We start from the raw sequence: 22,087 nt of genomic DNA, 5'->3' as shown, positions 1-22,087 counted from the left end.
ATTGGATGGAGAGGAGGGAGACTGAGGGGGCGGCGGCATGGGCTGCTTGAATGACTTGACCAGTAGCAATTGATTTCGTGCCAGCTGTTTGCATAAGAGTGAGAGAGTGATACGCGCACATAGAACTCAAAGATAAAAGCGCTTTTGCTTCTGTTCTGAGGCCTTAGTGCTTTCTATGCTCAGCATCAGAGCTTTAACGACAGGAGCTTTCGCATGAGAGCAGAGCTTTTCGACCTATGAATATACACAAATGTGTGCATATGAATGTGTGTGTGCGTGAGTTTAGGTGTTCACCAGATTGAAGCTTGTATTGGTGAGCAGCGCTCGCCCATTCAGAAAGCCCATTGAGAAAGGCTCTGAGCTCGCTCAGCATAAACTTTTGCAAGGCACAAGCACGCACACAAAAACACTTGCTGCTCGGGGCCAGCTGCGAATTTGGAGCAGAATGCCGACTTATGTATGCTGATGCCGACGCCGCTGTCGACGTCTCTGCTACTGCTGCTGCTGTTGCGAATCATCTCTGGCTGTATCACATTTTACATAGCACGGAGCACGGAAGCAGACGGTCCGCACTGAGAACTGGCCCACGTACAATTACAAGTCTACAAGTCTTCTTCAGCTCCCAGCCAGGACTTCCACAACAACAGTACAAACTAAATCAAATCGAGAAATAAGAAAATGCGATAAATATTAAATAACATACTTAAAACAGTAAAGCGAAGGCGCAAACGAATAAGTGAATACAAAATGAATTTGAAATTGTCGAAACGGCTTAAAAGTAAAATACATAATATGTATGTATCCACATACATACATTGTATATTGAACGTTGAACGCTCTGCAGTTTTGTAGACGTGAGCAAAAAAATGCGCATGCTCTCAATAATATTCTTAATTCGGTGCGTCCATCTGTACACAAACCTGCAAAAAATAAGAAAAATAAATAAATACAAATTAAATCCACATTAAATACTCCATCACAGTCACACAAATAAGCACAGCAACGACACCAACATCAAATAAGTAGAATGGAAAGAAGTAAAGAAAATTGTATGAACGAATAAACAACGCTATCGATAACGATAACAACATCGACAGTAATATCACGTCGTGGGTGTTCCCCATATACAGTTAGGCAATGAAATATGCAATACAAAATGTAATGCACATACCCTGCAATTAAAATTTTCAATGCATATTCAAACAAAATTTCGCTAAGTTCGTTTGATGGCACCGCAAAGTATGCTACACAATTTCAGCAATGGTCGCAACAGGCATTTTTTCGGCTGTCAACTTGCGAACGCGAAATAGGAATTCCGCAATGGTCCGCTAAAACAAAAGAGATGTGCATATTCAGCATGCGAATGGCAGACAAAGATAGCTAGCGGTAAAGAGAAAGTGCCGAAGTGCGTGAGAGCGAGAGTGAGGTAGGAAAGTAAAATCTGCTAAATTTGTTGCTGTTATTGTTGTTGTTGTTGTTGGTGGTGGTGGCGTTAGTGTTGTGCTACAGAGCGCCATTGAAATTCGTTACAATGTAGCTTCTGAACGAGTCATTGTGTATACTTTTATATGGCAGTGTTCACCTATTAAATTCAAGAAATTAAGGCAATGAACTCAACTCTTACAAAGTCGTCGCGAATTCAAAGTGTCATATGTGCAACGGTGAACTGTATAAGTAGCTTAAAACTATACAGGCACATTAGTGTGTATATATGTGCTCTGATGTAGTATCATAATAAAATGATCGTCAACACAGCAGCAGTAGTTGATATATACGCAATGCATCTCTTTGGAATAAGCAAACGCACTTGAACAAATCATAACTATCAATTGAAAGAAAAGTGTAAAAAAGTTGCAAAATGTGTAACAAGTGAAGGTGATAAGATAACTGCAATTGTGTGCAATTTGCGATTACTGCAAAACGCCCATAAGTCACAACAATAACAATAACAACAACAACATCATCGACAGCAGCAGCTAACACAACAATAACAACGAGAGTAGCAACATACTATGTAGAGAGGGAATTTGCTTGCCAACGTATACTGATGTACATATGTATGTACATACGGTCTTGTGAATGTGACACCTACGCAACACGAAGCGCATTAAAGTGCGAACTGAGCTCAGCATCCCAGCGACAACGACAACAGCATCATCACAAAGATTCACGCAATACGCACGCGCCATAATACAAAGTCCAATAAGACGAAAAGAGTCAGCAATAGCAACAACAGTCGGGGCGCGAGCCGACGACGAAGCAGCTGCGTCGCAGCAGCCGAGCAGCAAACGCAAAGCAGCATCCGCACATTTACGCAGCGTTTAGTGTTGCGTTCGTGTGTGCCTGCTTGCGTGTGTGCGAGTGTGCGAGCACGTGTACGTGTGTGTGCCCTCGCGTTGGCAATGTATTGGCTAGCCTTGCCGTTTTGCCCTTTGGTGTGCATGCTATGCTTGTGTAAGTATTCTCTCTCCTCTGTCACGTACATACAAACATACACGCAAACATATATTGACGTACTTATCAATGAAAATTGGCATTAGCATTACCATTAGAAAACTCTCAAGAGATAAGCACATCAATAAATGAAAATTATCGAACGACACAATAATGACAACAACAAACCTTATCAACAGCAAACTCGACAAATGCCCAAATTTGGCATTGTCTAAAAAGCTTTTAATATTCCCACGATTGCCATAATTCTATGTATTCCTCATTAAATTATGGCATTATTTATTTATATCAAATATACTTCTTATTGCTAAGTAATTAGTATTATGTATTTCCAACGATAAACAACTACAACTTGTGCATCCCAACCGCGAAGGTCAGCCTTGAAAACAGTTTCAAGTGCAATTATATATCCATGTAAAAATGTACATATGTAGATGTATATGCATCCAATTAGATACACATTTGTGGAAAGGGAGTTGGCTATAAGGACCACTTGTGGCATTGCTATTAAAACAGAATTCATAATTAAACATAGCACACTTTTTTGCATTCGTTTCTTTCTCAATTGCCCAACCATTTTAAGTGAATTTCATTAGGAAATTAGAAAACAAGTTTCATTATAATGTATGCACATATGTTTGCTTGTTTGTATGTATGTTTAACATAAAATATGATTATGTGTGTGAAAATATGCTAAATATATCCCGTTGCTTGTCTCTGAAATAGTTTCGGGAATTAGCGACTTGACCTATGGATATGGCGATCTGTATGAGCGCGGCATCAACAACCGCGCCGGTGGCGCAGAGAATACCCAAGAACGTCCACAGAACTGGTATCAGCAGGCCCATGGACGCTCCCTAAATGCCGGCAATGGACACAGTGTGCATGGGGATGAGCCATCCGAAGAGCTGCTGCAGAAGGAGGACGATCATGATTACCTCACTGCTTCCGATTATCCGCCACATCATGAGCATGACGACCATGATCATGACATTGACAACGATCATGATCACGATCACGATCACGATCATGATGACAATCTCGACGAGGGCGACAAATTGTATGGACACGTTTTCACCATGGAGCCCATGATTCCGCTGAAACCGAGCGTCGGGGTCGGTGTCGGCGCTGGCGTCGGCACTACAAACACCGGCGACACTCCTAAGTTCCGTAACGTGGGTGCCCAAGGAGGACGCGGCGATATGTATGTTGTCCGAGAATCAGATCGCCAGACGAGCACACGGGGTCGCGATGGGTTTGTCAGCGGCGCCAACAACAAGCAGAAGGGCTTCCGACCATTCGCCAATCGTGTCGTTGTCCACGACGATCCGCGGCAGCTGGGACAGCCCGGGGATGGATACAGCGCCCCTCCGCCCAGTGGCTGCCACAATAGCTGCGACGATCTGCAGTGGCAGTGCAGCAATTGCCAATGTATTGAGGCGCCGGGTCGCTGCAATCGTGAGGTGCAGTGCACCGATGGTTCCGACGAGCTCGACTGCGACAACATGGACGACATGATGTCCAAGCTACAGAAGGAGTGCGAGCAGAGTGGCTTGCATGTGATGTGCCCAAAGACTTATCGCTGTATCAACAAAGACTGGCTTTGCGACGGCGACGATGACTGCGGTGATTATTCGGATGAAACTCATTGCGGAGCTCGCACCAACTGCACCGAAGATCAGTTTGAGTGCCAGAATGGGTTCTGCATTCCCCGGCAATGGCTGTGCGATGGCGAAAACGATTGCAAGGACTACTCTGATGAGGTACACTGCAATCGCAGCAGTTGCACCGATGAGCACTTCGCCTGTAACGACGGTTACTGCATTTCGCTTGCGTTTCGCTGCGATGGCGAACGCGACTGCGACGATAACTCCGATGAATTGAAGTGCCCGGCTGTTATCAACAGTTGTCCGGAGGGTGAATTTAAGTGCCGCGGTGGCCTCGGTGGCGCTGGCGGCCCCAGCGGCCAATGCATTCTTAATCGTTTCCGGTGCGACGGCGACAACGACTGCGGCGATTGGAGCGACGAGGAGAATTGCCAGCAGAAGCCATCGCAGTGCACGTCGAACGAATACAAGTGCGCCGATGGCACGTGCATCCCGAAGCGGTGGAAGTGCGACAAGGAGCAGGACTGCGATGGCGGTGAGGACGAAAATGATTGCGGCAACATGAGCCCCGAGCATCCGATCACCTGCGGCCCCGACGAATACACTTGCCACAATGGCCGCTGCATTTTGGTAAGCTGCAAGTTGCAAAGAAAACATATCCGACAACATGAGGTAGCGAAAAGAATACCTAAGACCATGTCGGAATTTGTCCCGTGCGAGACTCTTTACAGTGAAAATAACATAAACTGAAACAATTTTAAAAATAAGAAAAAGTTATTTTTATAGCTTTTGTTTTCTGTTCTGATAATTGCAAAAATTAACAAATTCGTACGCAAAACCAAAAAATGAACAAATTTATATATTTTATCGTAAAACAGAACAAGTTCCTAAAAGCTCTAAATATAGTGCTTATCTAAAGCTTTAAGAATAACATTCACTTATTTTTATACCCGCTACCCATAGGGTAGAAGGGTATTATAACTTTGTGCCGGCAGGAAATGTATGTAACAGGTAGAAGGAGGCATCTCCGACCCTATAAAGTATATATATTCTTGATCAGCGTCAACAGCCGAGACGATATAGCCATCTGCGTGCAAACATAACAAATGCTGTCGAAAAAAAATATAGTCCCTGAGATCCAGTGTTTCATACGAACAGACGGACATGGCTAGATCGTCTTGGCTGTTGACGCTGATCAAAAATATATATACTTTATAGAGTCGGAAATGCCTCCATCTATCTGTTACAAAAATTTCCTGCCGGCACAAAGTTATAATACCCTTCTACCCTATGGGTAGCGGGTATAAAAATACAATATTTTGTCCAAAATATAATACATGGCGGGTATCTGACAGCCGAAAACACTTGCCCTTACTTAACTGTAACTTTTCATTAATATATTGCCTTTAAATATCATATCACAAATAAGATCGACTTGCCAATTTGAACTTACAACTCGGATTATCGAACAGTTCAAATAACGAAAAATGAAAGGCTCTCTGTCTGAAAATGAGTATCATGCATATAGTATAAACAATCAATTAATCAAATATGATTTACCTAATTGTAAACAGCGTACCTGGCTTTGCGATGGTTATCCAGACTGCTCCTCGGCCGAGGATGAGGTCGACTGTCTCCTGCAGTGTGACGCCGGTCAATTCCTTTGTCCTGCAAAAAAGAACATCACGAACCTGAAGTGCGTATCATAGATTAAGTTGTTAATGCTACTCCTAATTCATATATTATTCGTGCTTAGAATCTGTGTACATCAGAAGCACGTTTGCGATGGACAAAACGACTGTCCGTTGGGCGAGGATGAGGTCAATTGTCCGGTTGAGCAAAAGTGCCCGGAGCCTAGGCAATGCGAACAGCTGTGTATTAAGACGGCGCGTAGCAAGGACGAATGCGCCTGTCGCCTGGGTTACCTGATGAACGAGAATAAGCGCAAGTAAGTTATGCCCACTTGCCATCTCGAAATAGCTCGACTAATAGTTGATCCTCTTGCAGCTGCACAGATATTGATGAGTGCCAATACCTCACCAGTCCGGTGTGCTCGCAAAAGTGTCACAACACAATGGGCTCGTTTATCTGCTCCTGCGAGAGTGGTTATATCCTGCGACCCGATTTGCGTACCTGCAAGGCTCTGGGTGGAGCAATGACGCTGCTGGTGGCCAATCGCTGGGACATTCGCCGTGTGACGCTCAGCAACAATCGGTACATGGCGATTGTCAAAGGATTGCACAATGCCATTGCACTGGACTTTCACTATCGAAAGGGATTGATCTTCTGGTCGGATGTCTCGACCGATGTAATCAAAATGGTCTACATCAATGGCACACGCGTGCGTGACGTTATCAAATGGGGTTTGGAGTCCCCGGGCGGCATCGCTGTCGACTGGGTGCATGATCTGCTCTTCTGGACCGACTCCGGCACACGGCGCGTCGAAGTCTCAAATTTCCAGGGTAATCTGCGCACGGTGATCGCATCGAGTGACCTGGACAAGCCGCGTGCTATTGTCATTCATCCCGGCGAGGCCCTGGTCTTTTGGAGTGACTGGGGACCCAATCCCAAGATCGAGCGCGCCCATATGGATGGCTCGCAGCGTCAGGTGATCATCTCGAAGGGCGTCACGTGGCCCAATGGCCTGGCCATTGACTATCCGAACAGCAAGATCTACTGGGCCGATGCCAAGCAGCATGCCATAGAGTGCTCCAATCTGGATGGCAGCGAACGCATCAAGGTGCTGAGCACACACCTGCCTCATCCGTTTGCCTTGACCATCTTCGAGGACACCATGTACTGGACAGACTGGAACACTAAGACCGTGTCAGCGGCCAATAAGATAACGGGCAAGGGCTTTCGTTCGGTCCACGAGAACTTTCACTTCCCCATGGACATACACGCGTATCATCCAGCGAGGCAGCCGGACTATCAGGACCGATGCGCCAAGGACAGACGCGGCTTGCGTGGGGGCTGCTCGCATTTATGTCTGCCAAACAGGACATCGCGTCGTTGCGGTTGTCCCATTGGATTGTCGCTGAAGGACGATGGCAAGACGTGCAAGAGTGCACCTGATAAGCTTGTGCTGGTGGCACGACGCAAGGACATACGCTTGCGACAGCTGAACAGCAAGCCAGCTGGACCCAACGAAGTGGACATGATTGTGCCTCTGGACAACTTGAAGCACGCCGTAGCCCTGGATTGGTGCAGTGAGACGGACTTCATCTACTGGACGGATGTGGAGCGCAGCTCGATCAGCAAAGCACATCTTAATGGCAGCTATCAACAGCGTGTTGTCCACTCGAATCTAGAGTCGCCGGTGGGCTTGGCATTGGACTGGATCACCGATAAACTCTACTGGACAGATCCATCGACGAATCGCATTGAGGTGGCCACCACCAATGGCAAAATGCGCACGCTCCTCGTCTGGGAGAAATTGGACAAGCCGCGCGATATTGTCGTCAACCCCATAGGTAATGTAGTGCTGCAGATTAGCGAGATCCTTTGAAACTTAATTTTTTTTGCACTTCGCTCAGATGGACTCATGTTTTGGTCGGATTGGGGCGAAGAGGCAATGATAGAGCGCGCCAACATGGATGGCGCTAGTCGTGTCATCATTGCCTCCAAAAAACTCATCTGGCCCAATGGCCTGGCCATCGATTATGATCAGCACAAGCTCTACTTTGTTGACGGCGGGACCAAGACCCTCGAGAACATGAACTTTGATGGCAGTAATCGCAAGGCCATTATTAGTAAGTAAAGAGAGAAAACAACATATTGCAAAGCTAGAAATTGCTTTATAATTTAACTATATATTTCCTTGCCCCTTTTACGCTCCTTTAAATTCATATTGGAATCAAAATTTCATTCAAACTTTGCTCTCTTTACAATTCTGTGTTTTGATGTCTTTATTGCTATAGTTCTCGGAATGAAATTAGTTAGTAGAAGTGTTAAACTGTTTATTTCAGCATCTGTCAAACTCGAACAACTATTTTAATTCTATTCCTTTAATTTCATTCGTCTTAAGGCAAAGGCTTCTCCTGTGACTTCTCATTATTCTCGTTCGTTCTATGAAGCTATTGCGAATAAACTTTCTTTTATATCATTTGGGTTTTATCTATCTATCTATCCATAGGGCTTTCAATGTTGTTTCGAATTAGGAATGCAAGTTTCCAAAGTACTATTCTTATTTTCGTCAATATTCCTGCAAAAATTTTAATAAACCGATTTACATATCATCCTAATTTTAAATTTAGTATATTAGGAGACAACGAAAGTCGATGAAAAAATTTGTTTTAAAACATTTTCGACCTCAACTTTTAGTTATTTAATATGCAAAACATAAAAAAGTGCTGCTAATAATTAATTTCGTAACTGCACATCTTTATCAAAACATACCAGACAACCCGTCACAAGATGCCGTTCCTTGGCAAATAAAATGATATCTAAATTAACTTCTTCAATTTTTTCTGATTGCAACCAAATTTTCCGGAATTATGAAGACTATAGTTATGACTGTGACTCTAATTTTAAAATTACGCTTGATCACTCCTATTTCTATACCCACTCTTGCGCTGACAAGAAATTTATGTAACTGGTATAAGGACACCGACACGATATAGTCTTGTCCGTCTGCCCGGCTGTCTGTATGTCCGTCAGTCCGTATGAAAACATAGATTTAAGAGACTATAAGAGATAGAGCTATAATTTGTTTCGATCAAGTCCACTTCCGCTACGACAAATTGACAAAACTCGAATAACAAGCTTAATTTTAAAGCTAGAGTTGCGAATTTTTGTATATGGGCATATTCATCAAATGGTCAATCACGACCGAAAAAAAATCTATATAATCGTCGTGCTTTTTTGTATAATTTCATAAAGAAATGTCAAAATGTTCATAACATAAAGCATATCTCAGTTGTTTTTATAAAAAAAAGAATTGTAATGAAAACTGAAAATATTTAATTTTTTCACTTTTAGATACTTTTAAATGCATTTTTATTTTTAATTATTTTGCAAGGAACACATAAGATATGTTTGCACTTTTTCTGCTAAATCTCTTTATTGCAATCTAATAAGAAGAGAAAAATGCAAAGAGAGCGAAAAAATTTTCTATTTACTCCAAATTTTTATTTTGCTTCTTAACTATGTTCTAATTGTACGCTCGCGATTTTATTGTAATTGCTTCGCATTAAGTACAAGCAGGTGGATGAAACTTCACGTGTTAAGTTATTGTGGTATAAATATTTTAAATATAAAAAATTGTTGGGGATATTATATTGATTTTTAAAGTAACGTACGCTCGCGACAGTAAGATATAAGCATATTAATATTCTTAGATGAATAAAACAAATGAAAAAATACACTGAAGTTAAAAGAATTGCGTGAAATAGCAGCTGAGAAAATGAGAAAACGCCGCTAAGCATTGACAAACAACAAAAATCACATTGTTCTGAGACAAATGCAAGAAGAAGAACGTGAAAGGCTGAAAGATTATAGAGAAAATAAGAAACGAGGAGCTCAAAACAAAGTAGAACATAAAGAGTATTATTGTAAATAAACTAAGGGAAAGGCTATAAGAAAGGAAAATTGAGTTTTGCCCAACAAAACGAGTAAGAAAGCTACAGTCGAGAGTGCTCGACTGCGGGATACCCGCTACTTCTTTTGAGTAATTTACCAAATCGATATACCACAAAATATTAAAAATTGAAAAAATATAAATCGCATATAACAAAAAGAAACAAAATGTGTATGTATTCCCGACCGGAACTTGAACCCGCACACCACAATTACTATAGTAATTATTGTATATACCATTAAAAATAAAAGTGACGACCGGGACTCGAACCGGCACATCGCCATATGTTGGGCTTGCACACTACCAGCACAGAGATCGCAGTCTTTACGCACCCGCTATTTAACTCTAAACATCTAAGACACGAGCAAGACAACAGTCTTGTTCATCTTCGTTGCAAATATAGGCGAGCATATAGATACATATGCCCAACTGCCCAACCACCCTTAGTTCCGTAATGGAACTTACTTTACGGGAAGTTAAAGCATGGGCCGAATCAGCCGGGCTCAGCATTAACGCGGACAAAACCTTATCCTCTTCACGAAGAGGTATAAGGTACCTGTGTGGTCCCCCCAAAAAATAGGCTGCACCATGCTAAAGCCGAGCCTAGCAGAAAAATACCTAGGTGTGGACAGCAAACTGTCATGGAAGCTTAATGTGTTAGAAAGGGTGAAGAAGGCCACCGGAGCCTTGTACATGGCGAAAAAGATGCTTAGCTGCACTTGGAGCCTCTCTCTTAATCTAATGCGGTGGATATACATCTCAGTTGTTCGCCCTATCCTCACCTATGGTGTTATAGTGTGGTGGCAGGCCACGGAAAAAAGGACGTACCTATCCATCATGGAAAGGACACAGCGTCAAGCGCTACTGTGCATCACAGGCGCTATCAGGTCGACGCCAACTAAAGCCCTCGAGGTAATAGCTGGCGTCGAACCGTTGAACCTATGTATACGCGCAATCCATAGCCGCAAAATTGTCCCTAAGGATTGCCGCAACAGGCAATCTGGGTCTGCTAGGCTATGGTCACAGCGCCATTGGTAGGGAGACTAGTAGAGACTTGGACTATACTATCCCCCTTACCAGTACTGACCATATTAAAACAATATTCTTGGAACCGGACTACTGGCGGGAAGGGTTATGCATTCCCGAAGCCCTCAACCTCTTCACCGACGGGTCGAAGATGGATGATGGTGTCGGAGCGGCCGTATACTGTCCAGACCCGGTCTCCAAACATTCCTATAAACTCCCACTGCAGCATCTTCCAGGCGGAAGTTTTTGCCATTGGCAAGGCTGCCGAATTGGCTCGGGGTTTACAGCGTAATCATAACTCAATTAACATCTTTGTTGACAGCCAGGCTGCAATAAGATCAATATACTCTGATGTGGTCAAGTCCAAAGTTGTCCTGGACAGCAGAAGAGCAAGAAGAACGCATCTGCGGTCGTGCGTATCTGTTGGATCCCAAGCCACCAGCGCATCGATGGCAACGAGATCGCAGACTCTCTCGCCAAAGAGGGAGTGGGGCTCGATGTTGGTAACATGTGCAATGCTGCGATATCCCTGCGAACTCTAGGCAGTGAAATTGAGGTGCGCTCTAGACTTCAGTGGGACGCTAGCCGGCGCAATGCCAACTCGTGCGAAACTGCAAGGCTGATGTGTGCCTCTACTAACAAAAACTTAACCAATTTCGTCATGCAGCTTTCAAGGAAAGACTGCAGGCTAATGCTAGGCATTTTAACTGGTCACTGTCTGTCGGCTGTCCATGCTGCAAAGCTGGGTATCACGGGGTTAAGGAAACACTCGAGCATCTTTTCTGTAGATGCCCAGCGTTATCCCGACTCCGGTTGAAATACCTTAATTCGCCGTGCCACAACGATCTTCGGGACGTTTCACGGCTACCTCCTAGGATGCTGCTGGCTTTTGCCAAAAAGGCGTCTATACTGCGCGACTTCTGAGACGTAGATAAGCTACCGGTACAGCTACGGACCTCCACTGGTCTATGCTTTGCCCCGTACAGGGGCAGCCGGTCTCACCTATATAGATTCATAGTCGCATACATACAAATGAGAGGATAGCAGGCGTTTTGCCCATACAAAAGTATTTCTTTAAAAACTTGCACAATTTTAATCTGATCGCAACCAAATTTTCAGGAATTACAATTACTATAGTTGCTAGTGTATATATTAAAATTCTCTATCTCTACAATTACGCTTGTTATTCGATATTTATTGATTTGCGGAGGCGGGGGTGGGGGTGTCAAAATTTTGAAACAAACATGATCTGCGTGCAAATATAACAAACGCTGTGGAAAAAAATTAATAGGTTTTTCTTTTATAGTCTCTGAGATCTAAGTGTTCATACGCACAGACGGACATGCCTAGATCTCGGCTGTTGACGCTGATCAAGAATATTTGCATATGGGTAATTCTCTGACGGAATTTTTCGCGTGCGACCTTTACAATGAAAAAAACATAAACTAAAATAATTTTAAAAATATGCAAAGGTTATTCTTAAAGCTTTGGATTAGCACTATATTTAGAGCTAAGATTGATTTTAGGAACTTGTTCTGTTTCACGATAAGATGTATAAATTCGTTCAATTTTTGGTTTGCGTACGATTAATTAATTTTTGGAGTTATCAGAACAGAAAACAAAACATAAACAAAATCCAAAACTATTCTTAGGTCTAATTAAAGTACTAATCAAGAGCTATAAGAATAACATTTTCTTATTTTTATACACGCTACCCATAGGGTAGAAGGGTATTATAACTTTGTGCCGGCAGGAAATGTATGTAACAGGTAGAAGGAGGCATCTCCGACCCTATAAAGTATATATATTCTTGATCAGCGTCAACAGCCGAGACGATATAGCCATGTCCGTCTGTCCGTCCGTCCGTCTGTCCGTATGAACACCTAGATCTCAGAGACTATAAGAGAAAAAGCTGTAATTTTTTTTCGACAGCATTTGTTATGTTTGCACGCAGATCAAGTTTGTTTCAAATTTTTGCTAGAGCTGGTATATAAAATAATTACTGTAGTAGTTATGATTCCTGAAAATTTGATTGCGATCAGATAAAAATTGTGGAAGTTATTAAAGAAATACTTTTGTATGGGCAAAAACGCCTACTTACTAGGGGTCTGAGTTGCTTTGGCCAAAAATCTGGCACATTGTGCCGTTTATGGTATATTTTGAATGGTGTACTATATCGATATACCAAACATACCATTTGGTATATTTTTAGTATTTTTTAGTATTTTCTGTATATTTTGAAAATGATACCGCAATATTTTGCCTTTATTAAAAATGGGGAGCGGGTATCTCACAGTCGAGCACACTCGAGTGTAACTTTCTTACTTGTTAAAATTGTTTCAGTGTAAATTTTGTTTTTGCACTGTAAAGATGGTCGCACGCGACATCCGTCAGAGAATTTCCCATATATATATTCTTAATGGGATCCTTCTGCCTGTTACATACATTTTCTGTTGGCTCAAAATATTAATACCTGGTATAAAAATGCAAAGCAGGTGAAGCTACGGATTTTGTAGCATTTATAATCCTCGAGTCCACTACTAACGGACTTAACTTTCTTTCACTTTTGCAGCTGATCTGGGCCATCCCTTTGGACTGGATGTGAGTGGCGGTCGCGTCTACTGGACAGATTGGGACACCAAGTCAGCCATGAGTGCCGACAAACTAACGGGCAAGAGTGTGGCCACGGTGATTGCCAACAGCAGTGATCTAATGGACATACGGGTCTTCCATCGCACTCGCAGGCGTGTCTACAATGCCTGCGATAAGCACAACGGCGGATGCTCGCACCTCTGCCTTCTGAATCCAACCAATTACACGTGCGCCTGCGCCGTTGGTGTGCAGCTCAAGGAGGATGGACGCACTTGCTCCGAGGGACCTACGAGGTACATTCTCTTTGCGCATCGCATTGATATACGTCAAATCTCGCTGGACTTTGATCATCTGATTGATGTGGTGCTGCCATTGCCACCCATATCAAATGCGGTCGCCTTGGATGTGGATCAGAAGACGGGTTACATTTTCTGGTCCGACACCATCGAGAATGTGATAATGAGCTCTAGTCCGGATGGGTTGCATGTCCACAAAGTGATTGGCGAGAGCTTAGAGAATCCCGATGGTCTCGTCGTCGATTCGATAGGACGCACCATCTACTGGGCCGATGCGGGCAGACATACGATTGAGGTGGCCACACTCGATGGTAATCATCGGCACGTAATTGCTTACAAGGACTTGGAATCGCCGCGAGGCCTATCCCTCGACTATGAGGCGGGTCTGCTCTTCTGGACGGATTGGGGCCATTATCGCAAGATCGAGCGTTCCCACCTCGATGGCAATGAACGTTCACGCATCGTTACCGCTCACCTGGGCTGGCCCAATGGTCTCTCGCTGGATCTAAAGAGCAAACGCATTTATTGGGTCGATGCGCGACTAAAGACAATTGACTCTTGCGATTATACGGGCAACCAGCGTCAGTTAATAATGTCCTCGCTGCATCATCCATATGCACTTGCGCTCACAGAGGACTATATCTATTGGACGGACTGGAAGTCGAAGGCATTGCACATGGCCGATCGACGGAATACAAGCGCCAAGCGTGATGTAATGACAAACATTGATGGACTGATGGACATCAAAGTGATTTTCAAGCATCAATTGATGCCAGAGAATGTCTGTGGCCACAACAACGGCGGTTGCTCCCATCTTTGTCTACGCAATCCTGGCGGTTTCACCTGTCAATGTCCAACGGGTCTCAAGCTGCGCGAGAACAGCACCACCCAATGTCAAAGTCTGCCCGATGTAAGCCATTGCCCCATTGAAAAGTTGAGATTTTGTTGAATCCTTGTGATTTCTTTCTAGGATTACCTGCTGATTGCATTGCGCTCGGGGATTGGCATGATCTCGCTGAATAGCGGAGACTATATGGATGTTGTGCTGCCCATCAGCGGCGTCCATGGTGCCGTCGTTCTCGACTATCACTATCGCAAGAATTGGCTTTTCTTCGCCGATGTTAATCTCGATGTTATTCGCCGGGTCAATCTTCTAAACTTAACCGAGAGCAGAGTGATTGTTAGCACCGAACTGCTGACTCCCAATGGCATTGCTGTTGACTGGATTGCAGAGAATCTCTACTGGTCGGATACCGATCGCAAGTTAATCGAAGTCGCACGCATCGATGGCACCTGTCGGAAGAAACTCATCACCGAGGACTTGGGCGATCCACGCTCCCTTATTGTACATCCGTCCAAAGCGTAAGTTTCAGCTTATTCACATCGATCTCCATTAATGGGTATTTCTCTCTCTCTCTCTCTCTCTCTCTCTCTCTCTCTCTCTTTCTATTTCTCTTTCTCTTTCTCTCTGATCCAGCTACCTCTTCTGGTCGGACTGGAACTCGCCGGCTAAAATCGAACGCAGTTTCCTCGACGGCTCAAATCGCACAGCAATTGTCACTTCGGGAGTAGGATTTCCCACAGGCCTTACCATTGATTTCACGTAAGTTCAAAAGCGGGGCAATAAGGTTTTATATTCAGCAGGGTTTTTAAATCGCTTTTACAACCTGTTTCTGACACCGGAACAAAATTGAGGACAAATTCAAGCTGTTTTTAGAAAATATGAGCTTATGTACATATACATATATACAATTTATAGTCGCTGGGATGGGTTAGTCCGATGACAAACTCACTAGAAAAGCGATACATTTAGCAACAACATGGAAATTGACTGTGATTGCTACAAAAGTTAAAGCAGCAAAGTTACTGAATAAATACGGCTTACAGCAATCGCCGACTTCTTTGGGCCGATGCTTTGGAGGACAACATAGGCCAGGTGGACTTTAATGGTAAACGGCGTCAGACTATCGTGCCTTATGCTCCACATCCTTTCGGCCTGACTATGGTGAGTGTGCACACCATCATCACTGTAGTATCTCTGACTCCAATGTATATAATATTACCACAGTTTGAAAGCAACATCTATTGGACGGACTGGTACAACAAATCCGTATACCGTTCGCAACGGGTGCCCCGCATGGGATACAGTTATCCCTTCGAAGTGCGTGACGCACTCAGCGGGGCACTGGACATTCGTGCCGTGTCGTTGCAGCGACAGGCAAAGGGTTGGAATCAATGTGCCCAAGACAATGGAGGATGCTCGCACTTGTGCTTCTATCGGGGCATCGATTACGTATGCGCTTGTCCCGACCGACTGGAGAGCGATCACCGTCAATGCTCCACGTCACCTAAGGAGTTGGTGCAAGCGCGCCTGGAGAGCGATCAGCAACCGGATTACTCGGATGAGTTGACCGATGACACAACATCAACGGAGAATCAGAATAGCAACGGCAATCAGTTCGACGATGATCTAAAGAGCAAAGAGGACAACGAACGGGAATTCTTTGTATTGATCGCACTCGGTGTTGTCATTGTCATGGTCGTCATCATAATGCTGGTGATGTTCAGTAAGAGCCAAGACTACATTAATCCCAACTATAATTGTTAATATTCTTAATATCTTAATGTTGTTGTTTGTGTTGCTCACAATTTTGCAGTGCTTGCATTAAATACGAATCGCAAGAAAACAAAGCGCAATTCACGTGGCTCCAGTCGCTCAGTGTTGACGTTTTCCAATCCCAACTACAATGTGGATGGTACACCGATGGAGCCCAAGACGAACATCTGGAAGCGCTTCAAATATGATAAATCGCACGTAGGTAGATCGTTAAGCAGTCTCTCAGGCATCTCTTAATCTCATGTATGACATATGATTGTGTGTGTGTGTATTCGATACATAGGAACGCGCCGGGGTTTACGAGGAGAGAAGTCTGACCACAGAGACAGCTTCCTCTAGCCTGTTTGTGCCCACGCCATCGCCAATGGCATCGCCGTCAACAAAGACTATGCAACTGACAACGCTCTCGACTATCACATAAATTCAAAATGACCTCACAACAAATCAGCATAAAAATACAAAACAAAAAAAAAAAAAAAAAAAACAATTAAATAAAAAACGCAAAAAACTGCACAAAAACAAAGAAAAAAACCCAAAAAAAGAAAAGAAAACATTCCGTTAAACATATTACTTAATGAATTAATACAATTTTCCTACGAAGAGAATGAGATATAGATTGAGAATGAGAATGAATATAAAAAATTAGCGAAGATATAGGATGAGTTTAATGATAATGATATTTGATATTGATACGGATTATGATACTGATATTGATAAAGATAATGATAATGACTATGATTATGATTATGATAATGATACTGATATTAATAACGCTATTGATTATGATAATGGTGTTGTATGTATAGTGAAGTCATTTCATAAGTCCCAGCCTGTCAGTGAGTCAGTCTGGGACCTATCAAAGAGGCTTCAAGTTCATTCTTGGGTTAACTGTTATGCCCTGGCAAAAGCATATGTATAAATTCTCTGCCTAACTGGCTGTGTAATTTTATTGAAGCTAAGCAAAGTCTTAGGCCTGTTAATGACGTGAATTTATAAGTAAATATTAATTACAAATTTTATTATTAAATGTACCTTTTTTTGTCGGCCATTTATTTATGCCGTGATCATACTTGCCAAAAACAGCAACAAAAATATTCAAACAAGAAAAAACAGAAAAAGCAAAGCAAAAAAAAGTATGAAACAAAAAATGACGAAGCACCTCAATACCCAATTTGAAGATATTGTATGTATGGTATAGAAGTTCCTTTAACTCAACAAACAGTGTCCATTCACAATCGATATTCCTGTGTGAGCGAGAAGGCCAAAAACGAAATAGAGATAGCCAGAGGGCGAATATGAGAGTTGGAAAGAAAGAGAAAGAGGGGGAGAGGAGAGTTCTACTTCCTAAAAGTAATATTTGCATATTAACACACACATTATGAGCTAAAGGAATCAAATTTTTTTAACTCGTTTTATCTTTCAAAAAGTAAAGAAAAAAACCCAGTGTGTTACTGCTACGCAAAAGTTGCAAAACGGCAACAGAATAGTGCAGCTAATAGTATGCTAGAAGGAGATGATGAAAAACATTTTACAATTTGTAGGAATGTAATTTCTTTTCTTCTTCTTTTACTTGTTGTTGTTGTTACTGTTGATTAAAGTTTTTTGATAAACAATTCGTGTTCCAACGTAAATTGCAACCTTATGAAAAGAGCAAGCGAAACAGCAGATTCGCTGGCTGACATGCTGTTGTTTTGCTCTAACTGATGCAATGTTGTATAACAACAACTGAAGAGCTAGGGCAATAAATTCATCTACATACAGTATGTATGAATCTATCGGTCGATCTATCTATCGTGTATTTCATAGAATTATCCAACTTTTTCTATCATATATTACATCAACAAATCAGCAATATATGTAAAAGTGCATGTGGATGGCAAGTTAAAAATATTTGTGAATAGCAACTAAGTTTTGTGACACTGTGACCGTTTTCGAACGAAGAATTGTAAATGTTAGTAGTAGCTAAGCAAGTATTATCACGTTGTAAATGTGGCTTCAACTCGTTCACCAAACACAATATGTATGTAAACGTAAAAACGCTGAAAGTCTGGGCCATAAACAAAATCTAAAAAAAAAAATGATTGTAATATATACATATATAATTCACAATTTGTTTCTTCGTTTATATTTACTTAGATGTGTGAAAACGAATTGTAGATATATGTACTATATATGTCATTGAGTGAATTGGATGTTTGATTTCATTTTTATTTCATGTTTATACCCGCTACCCATAGGGTAGAAGGGTATTATAACTTTGTGCCGGCAGGAAATGTATGTAACAGGTAGAAGGAGTCATCTCCGACCCTATAAAGTATATATATTCTTGATCAGCGTCAACAGCCGAGACGATATATCCTTGTCCGTCTGTCCGTCTGTCCGTCCGTCCGTCCGTCCGTCTGTCCGTATGAACACCTAGATCTCAGAGATTATAAGAGAAAAAGCTGTAATTTTTTTCGACAGCATTTGTTATGTTTGCACGCAGATCAAGTTTGTTTCAAATTTTTGCCACGCCCACTTCCGCCCCCGCAAATCAAAAAAATCTAATAACAAGTGTAATTTTAAAGCTAGAGCTGGTATATAAAATAATTACTGTAGTAGTTATGATTCCTGAAAATTTGGTTGCGATCAGATAAAAATTGTGGAAGTAATTAAAGAAATACTTTTGTATGGGCAAAAACGCCTACGTACTAGGGCTCTGAGTTGCTTTGGCCGACAATCTGGCACATTGTGCCGTTTATGGTATATTTTGAATGGTGTACTATATCGATATACCAAACATACCATTTGGTATATTTTTAGTATTTTTTAGTATTTTCTGTATATTTTGAAAATGATACCGCAATATTTTGTCTTTATCAAAAATGGGTAGCGGGTATCTCACAGTCGAGCACACTCGAGTGTAACTTTCTTACTTGTTTTGTTTTTAAAAAGAATTTCATTCGCGTTCAGCGTTGGAAAACGCTTTGTGAATACGAGTTCGAATCGTTCAAAAATAATAAATTCGCCCAAAGCAAAAAACTATAGAAAAAAGAATAATAAAAATTAAACAACTGATTTTTGACAAAACAATAATACCAAGTACAGGTACGTACTTTAAATAGTCAGTGTTGTCCAATTAAGTGTAATGAATGTGTTTTAAACAAAACTATTGCCTTTAAACATAAACTACCAAACAAAATCAAAATTACAACTGATTTTAAAAACATTTCGACAAAAACTGTTTTTTTTTTTATTTTCGTTTCTTTCAACTAAACTGACGATTTATTGTATTTGATTAATAAAAAATGCAAGTGAATAATAAATTAAAACGTCAAAAATTTATAGAATGTAGTCCGATATTTATGTAAATGTAAACAGCAGCACTGAAATATAAACACAAGGATAATGTGAAAAAAAAATGTAAAATTTAAAAAAACATCGATAAAAAAACTGGTTTTAATCTTCCATACGATACAGGCTATGAATACACTTATATTCAATACTAGCAATCGCGATTTTAATCAAATTCTGAGAATGTGGAATTGATTGGTGTTTCGGAAATCAAAAATTCAACCTCCAAAAAATCTAAATAAAGAAAAAAAAAAAAAAAAAATTATATGACGAAAAAAAATAACATTTTTCAATTTGCACAGCTTTGATTGTTAGTCTTAGTAATTACTCGTTTAAAAAGTCTTACGTATGCGTAAATTATTAAGATATGTACATAAATAAAAAGTGAAAACAGAAAGCGATAGGGTCTATGATATAATATAATTTATGATTTATGTTGCTTATTTTAACGTTGCGTTTGAGAAGCACTAAAATCTTAAAAAAGAAACCTAAAACAAAAAATAAATAAATATGTATGTATTGTATTGTATGTACTTATTTTAAAATAAAAAAAACTAAAACAAGACTAAGAAAGTGTCATTGCAAATAAATCTGTCGCAATTGTTTTTTCAGTTAAAATGGTATTTGTATTATTGAAAGATATAACAAGCAAAACGAATATATATATACTATATATGTATGTAGAAACAGGAACATATAATGTATGTATGTAAATCGACGAATGTGTCAATTTGTAAAACAATTTAATCAAACCTTATCGCACATTTGGGACAGGTCAAGGTGCTCAATAAAATAAAAGCATCAAATGGAGTTCATATTGTTAAATATAATCATTTATTAAAACCGTTTCTGAAATTCATATACTTATTTCCTATATGTGGGTCGCTTCACTATTCAAATTTCCGTGCGGCCTCTTTTTATTTAATAATAAGGACAGTTAACTTTCCGCCTTTCTCAGAGATTTGCGATAATTCAACTTTGATGTAGACCACTTTTAATAAAACCTAAATGCAATATTATTATTGTATTTGGTAAGACAAGAACCACATTTGTTTGTTATTTTTCATTGTATTATAACGGTATTATAACTTTGTATGTAACAGACAGAAACAAGCATCTCCGACCCTATAAAGTATATTCTTCTTGTTACAGATTTTTTTTGATAAGCTCACTTCTAATTCCTGACAATTTGTAGAATTCAAGAATTCGTTTTATTTGACAAAAAAACAGCTATTGCCATCGGCCCTTAAATGATTTGTTTTATAATATAAAATATTGAGTGGGATTTTATTTAAAAAAATATAAACCGCTTTTATTCCGAGTTTGTTTAGAACTAAAACTTAAACAATCTACGTTACGCTAAGAAGCCGCTGCTGCTGCTGTCGCTGCTGTCGCCGCTGCTGCCGTTGTCGCTTCCGTTGTCGCTGTGGCTGTTAATTCTTCCTTAAAAATTTTGAGCTTGTATTTTAAGATTTCTGTTTCTACGTTATTTAATGCTTCGCTTTCTTTGGTTATTTTTAAAATTGCATTAGTACGTTCTTTGATTTCTTTAATTTTTTCGCCAAATATTCTATTTATTATAACTTGCTTATTATTATTTTCTAGTTGTTCGTTAATTTTGCTTATAATTATTTCGTGGTCATGTTGGTCTGGATTTCCAGCATTGGTTTCCATTTCCATGCTGTTCCGAGCATTGCTATTGCTCTTTTTTCTCTCGTATTTCTCGGTTTTAATCTGTTTCAGTCATCTTTAATTTGTGAAAGCTCAAAGTTCATGAATGGGGTGAGGTGATTTAGTAATGAAGAGTTGATGGATTGTTCAAAAGGTTCTAAGGCATCCTCATATTTTTTGATGTTAAATACGTGGAATATTTTGAAGGTGCTGTTTTGGATAGCTGCGGGACCGATTTTAATCGTTATCATTTGTGAGTTGGAATAATCTAGAATTGTTGCCGTTCCAAGGCATGATGGTATGAAAAGTAATCTACAAAGGTAATTCAGGTTTTTAAATTATTTTTGTGTACTATTTTTCCTGATTTTGTTCTTATTGTAGAGTTTCTATTTTCGGCTACTATTTCTTTTTTATATCTGAGTGTAGTTTTAGATCCTAGTCTCTTGTTGATTTTTACGTAGACTTCTTCACTTGGGCGTTTCTTTATTTTTGTTGTGGTAATTTAAATCTGCTGTTTGTTTTTTTCTGAATTTTGGCTCTAATTTCTTCTCTCTTTTTTTCTAATGATTCTGGGCTATCCGGGATGTTACTTCTAAAAAATATTTCAATGGGTTTTTCTTTTACAACTGAGTGAATGGTTTGATTGTATTCCTGAACTGCTTTGAATAATAAGTCTGAAAATATAAGTTCCTCGAAGTCTTTTTTGAGACATCTCATAATTTCTGTTAACGTGGAGTGAAATCGTTCTACTTGTCCATTGCTGGTTGAAGAGTATGGGGGTGTCGTGTAGACTGAAATATTGAGTTGATTCTCTAACATAAACTTTATGGCTGCTGAATTTAGAGCTCTTTCATTATCCGTTACTACTCCTTTAGGAATTCCGAAAGCTATTAGCATTTCTCTTAATGGAATC

General features: G+C 40.6%; 1 protein-coding gene across 2 annotated transcripts; it reads left to right on the top strand.

Moving 5' to 3' along the window:
• Positions 1 to 549: 549 nt before the first annotated feature.
• Positions 550 to 20,452, top strand: LOC132797736 (low-density lipoprotein receptor-related protein 4). 2 transcript variants are annotated; one of them, XM_060809487.1, is made up of 14 exons: positions 550 to 646; positions 1,756 to 2,454; positions 3,181 to 4,691; positions 5,636 to 5,757; positions 5,818 to 6,009; positions 6,069 to 7,534; positions 7,598 to 7,813; positions 13,238 to 14,463; positions 14,524 to 14,915; positions 15,031 to 15,156; positions 15,441 to 15,558; positions 15,622 to 16,120; positions 16,211 to 16,368; positions 16,454 to 20,452. In XM_060809487.1, exons 2-14 carry the CDS (start codon positions 2,403 to 2,405, stop codon positions 16,589 to 16,591), a joined length of 6,216 nt encoding a protein of 2,071 aa, XP_060665470.1. In that variant the 5' UTR covers positions 550 to 646; positions 1,756 to 2,402; the 3' UTR covers positions 16,592 to 20,452. The 2 variants fall into 2 exon arrangements, with proteins under 2 accessions (XP_060665470.1, XP_060665469.1); XM_060809486.1 differs by having other exon boundaries at positions 1,576 to 2,454.
• The last annotated feature ends 1,635 nt before the right edge of the window (positions 20,453 to 22,087 follow it).

Source organism: Drosophila nasuta, unplaced genomic scaffold (assembly GCF_023558535.2).
Source record: "Drosophila nasuta strain 15112-1781.00 unplaced genomic scaffold, ASM2355853v1 ctg18_pilon, whole genome shotgun sequence".
NCBI classification, from domain to species: domain Eukaryota; kingdom Metazoa; phylum Arthropoda; class Insecta; order Diptera; family Drosophilidae; genus Drosophila; species Drosophila nasuta.
This window is presented reverse-complemented; position numbering and strand designations above follow the sequence as displayed.

Excerpts from the sequence above, each read along its gene's own strand:
- LOC132797736 (XM_060809487.1), top strand. The coding sequence starts at position 2,403 with ATGTATTGGCTAGCCTTGCCGTTTTGCCCTTTGGTGTGCATGCTATGC. Across the intron at positions 2,455-3,180 it reads GGTGTGCATGCTATGCTTGT|TTTCGGGAATTAGCGACTTG; the intron begins GTAAGTATTCTC and ends TCTCTGAAATAG. Across the intron at positions 16,369-16,453 it reads TCAAATATGATAAATCGCAC|GAACGCGCCGGGGTTTACGA; the intron begins GTAGGTAGATCG and ends TTCGATACATAG.